General features: G+C 21.8%; 1 protein-coding gene across 1 annotated transcript in view; it reads left to right on the top strand.

The window, feature by feature from the left end:
• The window catches only part of LOC117174143 (serine/threonine-protein kinase mTOR), a 40495-nt gene extending 36496 nt beyond the window's left edge, over window positions 1–3999 (top strand). Inside the window, exons 9-10 of the mRNA XM_033362954.1 lie at window positions 581–761; window positions 3690–3999. Of these exons, the coding sequence (XP_033218845.1) occupies window positions 581–761; window positions 3690–3705 (197 nt within the window). The 3' untranslated portion in view covers window positions 3706–3999. The remainder of the gene's footprint in view (window positions 1–580; window positions 762–3689) is intronic.
• The last annotated feature ends 5624 nt before the right edge of the window (window positions 4000–9623 follow it).

Raw genomic sequence — 9623 nt, forward strand, 5'->3', positions numbered from 1 at the left:
TTTATGAAAATTCAACTATTTTGGTTAAAAATTCAACTATTTTATTGAAAATGCAACAACTTGTTTAAAAATTTAACTAATTTTTCGACAAATCATATTTTTGGTTAAAAATGCAACTGTTTTGATTAAAAATGATCTCTTTTGGATAAAAATTCTATTATTTGGTTGTAAAAATAATTATTTTGTTGATAATTCATCCCCTTTTATTGTGAATTTAACTATTTTGTTGCAAATTTATTTTCTTATGTCATAAATTCAAATATGTTTATGAAAATTTCACCTATTTGTTAAAAAATTATACAGTTTAGTTGAAAATGAACTTTTTGGTAGAAAATTCAATTATTTTATTGAAAAACTCTACTATTGTGTTGAAAATTCAACTAATTGGTTAAAAATTCAATTATTTTCGGTATAAAATTAATCTTTTTCGGTTGAAAATTAATGATTTATATTGAAAAGTCTATTATTATATTTTTAGTTCAGAATTTGTCTCTTTTGGTCAAAAATTTAATTCTTTTCTCTTCCAAATTTATGCCCCTATCGACGCTTTTTTTTATCCTTTATATTTCATGTTTTATAGGGGACAGCAATCAACCAGAAGCTCTAAATAAGAAGGCCCTGACAATAACGAACCGAGTCAGAGATAAACTAACTGGTCGTGACTTTTCTCACGATAAAACATTAAGTGTCCAGCGACAGGTGGATCTTTTAATTCAGCAGGCAACTAATAACGAAAATCTGTGCCAGTGTTATATCGGGTGGTGAGTATTTTAAAAAATAATTAATTTAAAAAGTTACAAATTTCAGTAATTTAAATTTTTTTATTATTTTTGACGCTAAAATAAAATTCGGCTGTGAAATTTTATTTGGGGGGGGGGATTGTTATTAATCAATTTTTTTAACAACAGAAAGATCTTTCTTTATTCAAATCGCTGATACAAATTTTGCTTTCGTAAAAACTTGTATCATTCTAATGATAGTTTCCTATCTACCAAGGATGAATGTTTTTCTTGTTTTATTTTTTAAGTTGGGAGTTTTTATTAAATCTCATAAATTCCAACTGAAAGTCCATTAGATGAACATTAATTTGCTAAAAAATGATTTGCCAATGACGACCCATTTCCGAAAAAATCTACTTTAAAAAAAAAGTTACTTTGAAATGTTTATTTATTAAATTCTTATATAAAATTATGAATATATAACATTTTCAAGTATCTGCAAAAAATTGAAAAAGTGCTTTTCGTTAATTCAAGTAAAAAATTAAATAAGATGGAAAAAAGTAGTGAAAGTCGAATTTTCAACAGTTTAAACAGGAAATTAATGTTCAACACTTGAATTTTCAATAGTTAACAAATATTTAATTTTTAACTTTTGAAAATCAAACAGTTAAAAATTCAAAAGTTCAATTTTGTTCAATTTTTAAAAGTTGAAATTTAATTTTTAATTTTTTTTCCAATTTTCAACTGTTTAAAATTGTACTGTTAAAAATCGACGAAAATGGAAAATTCGATGATCAATTTTCTTCATATTTTAACTTTGAAATTTCAACTGTTATAATTGAAGAAAATTTATTGTTGAATTTTCTTCAATTATTAAAAGTTAAATGTTCCACTGTTTATTTTTTCAATTCTCGAGATGAAATTTCAACTTTTGTAAATTAAAGATGATTTATTACTGAATTTTCAACAGTTGAATTTTCTTCAATATTTAAATGTTAATTGTTCAATTCTATTATTTTCAATTTTTAACATTTCAAAATTTAATTGTTTTAAATTAAAGAAAATTAATTTTTCAATTTTTTTCAACTTTCAAATGTTAAAAATTCAACTGTTAAAAATCTTAGAGAATTGAAAATTCAATGAAAAATTTTCTTCAATTTTTAAAAGAAGAAATTTCAACTTTTGTAAATTCAAGATGATTTATTACTGAATTTCCAACAGTTGAATTTTCTTCAGTTTTTAAATGTTAATTGTTAAATTTTATTATTTTCAATTTTAACAGTTCAAAAATTAATTGTTTTAAATTAAAGAAAATTAATTTTTCAATTTTTTGAACTTTCAAATGTTAAAAATCTTAGAGAATTGAAAATTCAATAAAAAATTTTCTTCAATATTTAAAAGATGAAATTTCAACTTTTGTAAATTGAAGATGATTTATTACTGAATTTTCAGCATTTGAATTTTCTTCAATTTTTAAATGTTAATTGTTAAATTTGATTATTTTCAATTTTAACAGTTCAAAATTTAATTGCTTTAAATTAAAGAAAATTAATTTTTCAATTTTTTTCAACTTTCAAATGTTAAAAATCTTAGAGAATTGAAAATTCAATGAAAAATTTTCTTCAATTTTTAAAAGATGAAATTTCAACTTTTGTAAATTGAAGATGATTTATTACTGAATTTTTAACAGTTGAATTTTCTTCAATTTTTAAATGGTAATTGTTCAATTTTATTATTTTCAATTTTTAACAGTTTGAAATTTGATTAATTAATTAATTAAATTAATTAAAATAATTAATTAAATTAATTAAAATAATTAATTTAATTAATTAATTAATTAATTGTTTTAAATTAAAGAAAATTAATTTTTCAATTTTTTTCAACTTTCAAATGTTGAAAATTCAACGGTTAAAAATCTTAGAGAAAAAAATTAATCATTTAATTTTTAACAGTAGAATTTTCAACTGCTAAATCATTATTTTTTAATTTTTTTCACCTTTAAAATGTTGAACCTTCAACTGTTAAAATTTTTAGAAAATTGGGAATTCAATTACCAATTTTCTTTAATTGTCAACTTTTGACAGTTAAATTTTCAATATTCTTCAATTTTTAGCTGTTGAATCTTCAACTATTTTCAAGTTGAACATTTAAAAAAGAAAGTTTATAATTGAATTTTCAACAGTTAAATTTCCTTAAATTTTTAAAAGTTAAATGCTAAACTGTTCATTTTTTTTCAATTGTTAACGGTTGAAAATTCTCCTGTTTTCAATTTTTTATGTCTAAAATATTGAAAAATCAACTTTTAAACATTTTCTAAAATTGAAATTTCAATGACCATTTTTCTTCAATTTTCTACTGTTGAGAGTTAAATTTTCAATTGTCTGCAATTCTTTGTCAGTTAAAACTTTAACTTTTGTGAATTGAAGAAAAATTATAATTAAATTTTCAACTGTAGAAAATTTATTTATTAAATTTAAAATGTTGAAAATTAAATTTTCTGCAATTTTTAACAGTTGAATTTTCTTCCGTTTTTAATTTTCTGTAAATTTTAATAGTTGGATTCTCTACAATTTTTTATTTTCTGTACTTTCCTTCAGTCTTTAACAGTTGAATTGTCAACTGTTGACAATTTGAAATTTGAAAAATCAATCATTGAATTTTCAACAGTTAAATTTACTTTAATTTTCAACAATTGAATTTTCTTTACTATTTAACAGTTCAATTTTAATGAGTTGAAAATTTAAAAAAAAGTAAATTTTTTATTAAAAACAAATGTCAAAAATATTATATTCACATAATTTTACTTCAGAATTCAATAAATAAACATTTGACGATCCATAAAAAAAACTGTTGAAAAAAGTCCATTTTAAACAAATTCTCCTCGTCAATATTATTAATCGATAGAGTAAATTTGTATATATATATTTTTTTTTTTGATTCGGATATTACAACGAATATTTTTGATTCTAGGTGCCCCTTTTGGTAAAAACCTGACGAAATACTGGTCCAGTGGTAAGACTAAAAGCACTAATTATCGAATATTGTGATTTCCGTTTCGCATTTCACATTTCACGTGCCTGTCAGAGAAAATTTCAGTTACTTCGGATTTCTGTCGTTGTACTGTTTGTATATAATTCATTCACACGCGACGTTTACGATCTATTTAGGTGATCATTTTATAGATATTTTACGAGTAAACTCATTATGCTGATGTAAGAACGAGAATTTTATATTCTCGCAGTTTCGATGTATAAAGATTAAATTAAATAAATATACATACATAAAAAAAAGTTCCTTTTACAACTTTAGAGGTCATTCTAAATACAGATTTCAGATTCTTTCCTCTATTTCCCTTTTTTCCACTTTTTAAAAAAAGAATTGTTTTTTTTTCGCACTGTTTTCCAGAAAAATCCCTTTTCCTGAATTTTCTACTAAAAGAATGGTCCTTTAATTTTTTTCAATGAATTTTTAAGAATTTAGTTGAATTTTTAACTTAAAAAGATTAATTAAAAAAAACGGAATAATTACATTTTCCGTTAAATACTTCATTTTCAACAACAACAAAACGAATTTTCAATAAAATAGTTGAACTATCAACCAACTGTTAGAATTCAGGGTAGCCGCTGGATCGGGAAACCGGGAAATGATAGTGAATTTTTTTTACCGGGAATTTTACAAATTTGTAGAACAAAAATCTGTCCACGTTCGATTTCAACAGTTTTTGAATAATTAGTTAAATTGCATGTTTTTCAATTATGCTATTATTCAGCTTACAATGCGTCATTCAAAAATTTTCCACTTAAAATTTTTATTTCTAAGCTTACATTTTTAATTTAAAGAATCTTTTAATGCTTTCTTAAAGACTTGAACAAATAAAAAATAAAAGCCTTTGATGTTGAAAATTCGGGATAAAAAACATTTTAAATTAGTTCAAAATTTAAGAATTTTCCTATTTTAACATTAAAACTTAAAGGGTTTCAATTTGAAAATCTTATTCATTAAACAAATCTGAAAGTGTGACTGAAAGTTTATTAACTATTTTCAACTTAAAAATAACTTCATAATATATTCTTAATTAAACGATTTTATTAAATTAAAAATATTGTCTCAGTTTAAAATATTTCATTTTAAAACCATTCAATTTGAAATTTTTAAATAAAAAAAAGAATAATTATTGAATATTTAGCAATATTTGAATTTTTATTCAAGACAAGTAAATTGAAACCAAATATTTAAAAGTAAAGAATCTTTAATTAAATTGTTTGACATAGAAACCCTGGAAACGTTAAAATTTCGAAGAGCTTTTAAACTTTGAACGTTACAAATTTAATTTTTGTATTTTGCTTAATTCGTAAGTGAAATTTACAAATTTTGATGTATAATTTACAAATGAACATTTTTAGAAAAAATTTGAGTAATTTTAAGAGATATTTTGGAGTTTTAAAAAGATAAAAAATTATCATGCAAATTTTAGAAAGTTTTCTTAACTTCTTCTAGAATCTTTTTTGAAACTTTTGTTTAAATCTTTGAAAAACTTTAAAAATATTCTATTAAAATAATTTTTGAAAATGAAAAGTTATTTATAATTTTCCTAGGAATCTTAAGAAAATGTTTTTATTCTTTTGAATCATTTCACAATTCTTAAAAATAATCTAATTTCAATTGTTATTTATGCATCCTAATTGTAAAGAAATTTTCTAAAATTTGCAGGATTTACTGAAAATTGTGGAAAAAATTCAAATGAGTTTGATAGATATTTAGAAGTTCTGAAAAAAATTCCAAAATAATTTTAAATTTAAAACCAATTTAAAACAACTTTTTTTGTTTCCTTGGAAAAGTTTTTGTTAGTACCTTTAAATTTATACGCGTAAATTATTGAGCATTTGAATACAACGCTTTTTAAATTAAAAACTTTTAAATTTCAATTTTAAAAATTCAAAATTTAACAGTTCTACTTTGAGTGCTTTCATTTGCAGCTCAGTTTTTATTACCTCAAGTGGAAAATTTTGTAGCTTTAGTGTTCCATTTTTTAAATTTTATTGACCGTGAAAAATGTTTGCGAACCGGAAAAAACCGGGAATTTATTTCGTCGATTAAAACGGCCACCCTGTAATTATTTTAAACCCCAAAACATTCATTTTCTACCAAAATAGTTTAATTTGTAAAAAAACACATTAAATTTCAACAAAGTAATTGAATTTTGAACTAAAAAACATTCAACTACAAATTTTGTAGTTAAATTTGTAGCCAAAAAAAATTATTCTGAAACCAAATTTCAACAAAATAGTTGAATTTTCAACCAAAGAGATAAAGTTTCAACTAAAATGATCAATTTTGAATTTAAGAAAATAAATTTTTAAGAATATAGTTGAATCCTTCTTTAAGAAAATAACTTTTCAACCAAAAACGGAATATTTACACTTTCAGTTAAAAAAATTAATTTAAAAAAAAGTATTTAAAAAAAAACAGTTGAATTTTCAATAAAATATACGGATTTCAAGTTAAAAAAAAATGACAACCAAAAATTTTATGGTTAAATTTTTAGCAAAAAATTTTCAACTGAATAAATGAATGTTCAACTATAAAGATAAATCTTTCATTTTTTAAAATTATTTTTTGACATATAGTTGAAGTTTCCGCTTAAAAAATCTATTTTCAACCAAAAACGGCATACTTACTTTTTCAGTTAAAAAAGTTAATTTTCAACATCAAAAAAGTATTATCAATAAAATAATTGAATTTTCAACAAAATATATTTATTTTGAACCATATTTTTAGCCAAAGAGGATGTATAAACTAAATTGAATTCTTAGCTAAAATAATAAATTTTCAACCAAAAACGGAATGTTTAGATTTTGAGTTAAAAAAATGTATAAAAAAAAGTATTTTCTATTATATAGTTAAAAATGTCAACCAAAAGTTGTATGGTTAATTTTTTAGCAAAAAATTCGATTTTCAAATAACCAAAAACTCTTTTCAACCAAAGAAATGAGTGTTAAACTAAAATGATGAATCTTTAATTAAAAAAAAAATGAATTTTTGTGAATTGTTATCTAAAGATCAATTTTCAGCAAAAAAATTTTAAACCAAAAAGTGTATGTTTACATTGTCAGCCAACAAAATATTTTTTCGAGAAAATAGTTAAATTTTTAACCAAAGATATGAAGCTTAGAGTGAAATGATGACATTTTAATATAAAAAAATGAATTTTCAAAAATTGTAGTTTAATTTTTATCTAAAAAAATCAATTTTTATCCACAAACGGAATAGTTACATTTTCAGTTATAAAAATTATTCTTCAGCAACAACCAAAAAGTATTTTCAAAAAAATAGTTGAATTTTCAACAAAATACATAAGTTACAAATTCAGTTAAAAAATGGAATTTTTAACAGAATCCATAAAGTTTCAAAAAAATTGTTAAATTTTCAAATCGAACAAAAACTATTTTCAACCAGAGATAAATTTTCTACTAAAATAAAGATTCTTTAATGGAAAAAATGAATTTTTAATAGAACTCTATAAGAAAATCAAACTATTTTCGGTTGAAAGTGCATTATTTTCAATATAAGCAAATACCATTTTTTGTTGTTGTTAAAAATTCAACAATTGTCTTCAAAAGGCGTAATTTTTATTTGAAAACTCAATTCTTTTGCTTTAAATGTATACTATTTTGTTAAAAATTCAACTACTTGGTTGAAAATGCAACTAATTTGTCAATAAGACATATTTTTTGAACGAAAACTCGTTTTGCTGAAAATTCATATTTTTGTAGAAAAGCCATTTTCTTTAATTGAAAGTTAATTATTTTTACTTGGAATGCCTACTATTATATTTTTGATTTAGAATTAATTTCTTTTCATGATTTTTATCGAAAATTTAATTTCTTTGTTGAATATTCATCCTTTTGGATTGAAAATTGAACTTTTGGTAGAAAAACAATATTTTTTAGTTGAAAGTTAATTCTTTTTAATTTGAAAGTTTTATACGCTTGATTCAAAATTCATTTCTTTTAGTTGGAAATTTTATTACTTTATTGAAAATTTAAATGTTTTGTTGAAAACTTGTATTTTTTGGTTCGAAAATCAAACTATTTTTATCAAAATCTTAACTTCTTGGTTCCAAATGATAAATTTTGGTAAAAATGATCGTTTTTGTTGAAAATTCAACTCTTGGTTAATAATTCTATTATTCGGGTGAAAATTTTAGTATTTTGTTCAAAATTTAATTATTTTATTGAACATTCAACTTTATTTTTTAAAAGGCGTTATTTTTGTTTGAAAATTCAACTATTTTGTTGCAAATTTTACTTATTCGGCTGAAAATCGAAAGATTCCGTTAGAAAATTCAACTATTTTTAATAAAAAGTTATATTTTTGGCGGAAAACCAATTTTTTTTGTTAAAAATTAGTCCTTTTGGATTGAAAATTCGTCTTTTTGTAGAAAAGTCATATTTTTTTTAGTTAAAAGTTCTTTCTTTTTTATTGAAAATGTCACTCTTTGTTTAAAAATCTACTATTTTGTTGAAAATTCATAGTTTTTTTCTGTAAAATTTAACTATTTTAAAAAAATCAACTATTTGGGTAAAAATTATAAAGTTTGGTTGAAAATGAACTTTTTTTTTGCTGAAAATGCAACTTTTTTGTTAAAAATTTGTGCTTTTGAATTAAAAAATCGTCTTTTGATAGAAAAGTAAACTTTTTAGTCAAAAGTTAATTCTGTTTGGTTGAAAATTGAATCATTTTATTGAAAATGCATCCTTTTTTTATTAGAAATTCAACTGTTGTTTTGCATTTTTTTTTAAGTTGAAAAATCAAATATTTTCGTAAAAATCAACTATTATTATTTGGTTAAAAATTTAATTCTTTTGTTGAAAATTCGTCCTTAACTATTTTAAAATCAACTGTTTTGTTGTTGTTTTTTTTTCGAAAATTAAACTATTTTTGGCAAAAATTTAAATTATTTTGTTAAAACGATAACGTTTGGTTGAAAATTCAACTTTTTTTTTTAGAAAAATTGCATTCTTGCCATGAAAATTCGAGAATTTGGTACAATTTTGTTTTTATTTTTCGACCACATTTTTTAGTTGCAAATTTGTCTTTTTGGTATTTAAAATTCATCTTTTTTGGCTCAAAATGAACTTTCACGTAAAAATACGAATTTTTAACCAAATAGTTATATTTTCAACCTACAAAGATGAATTTCCATTTAAAAGCTAAAAAAATTACATCAAAATAGGTACATTTTTCACTAAGAAACTTCTTTAACTTTTGTATTTACATTAATTTTATTGAAAAGAAAAATTCCTCTATTATATAGGAAAATTAGATAAAATTAGATCTAGAGTTTCTATTGTATTTGTTGCGATTATTTTTCGTATCTCTTCGTGTCTATAATCTAAAATTAATCCCAACTCTCGCTGAAAAAAAAACCTCACAGAGGTGTTTGTCCGACGATTTAATTTAAAATTACGATTAAAAAATTTAAAAATATGATACAAGTAAAAAATTGAGTAAAACCTAAGACAGAAAAAGTGTATCTAAAGTAAAAAAATACATACTTAACTACTACACTATCTTAAAAGTTGTCGAATGCAAATGTAAAAAGGGGAATATTGTTAAAATTATCTTTTCTTATTGTTAAAATACCCCTGTCAAATTTTTCTAAACTATCTGTTACAATCTAATAAATTTGGCTAGAAGCATTTATTCTAGAAACATTTTTTCTAGAAACATTTGTTCTAGAAACATTTGTTCTAGAAACATTTGTTCTAGAAACATTTAAAGTTGTCGAATGCAAATGTATAAAAAGGGGAATATTGTTAAAATTATCTTTTCTTATTGTTAAAATACCCCTGTCAAATTTTTCTAAACTATCTGTTACAATCTAATAAATTTGGCTAGAAG

The sequence above is a fragment of the Belonocnema kinseyi genome, chromosome 6 (assembly GCF_010883055.1).
Source record: "Belonocnema kinseyi isolate 2016_QV_RU_SX_M_011 chromosome 6, B_treatae_v1, whole genome shotgun sequence".
Lineage (NCBI taxonomy): Eukaryota > Metazoa > Arthropoda > Insecta > Hymenoptera > Cynipidae > Belonocnema > Belonocnema kinseyi.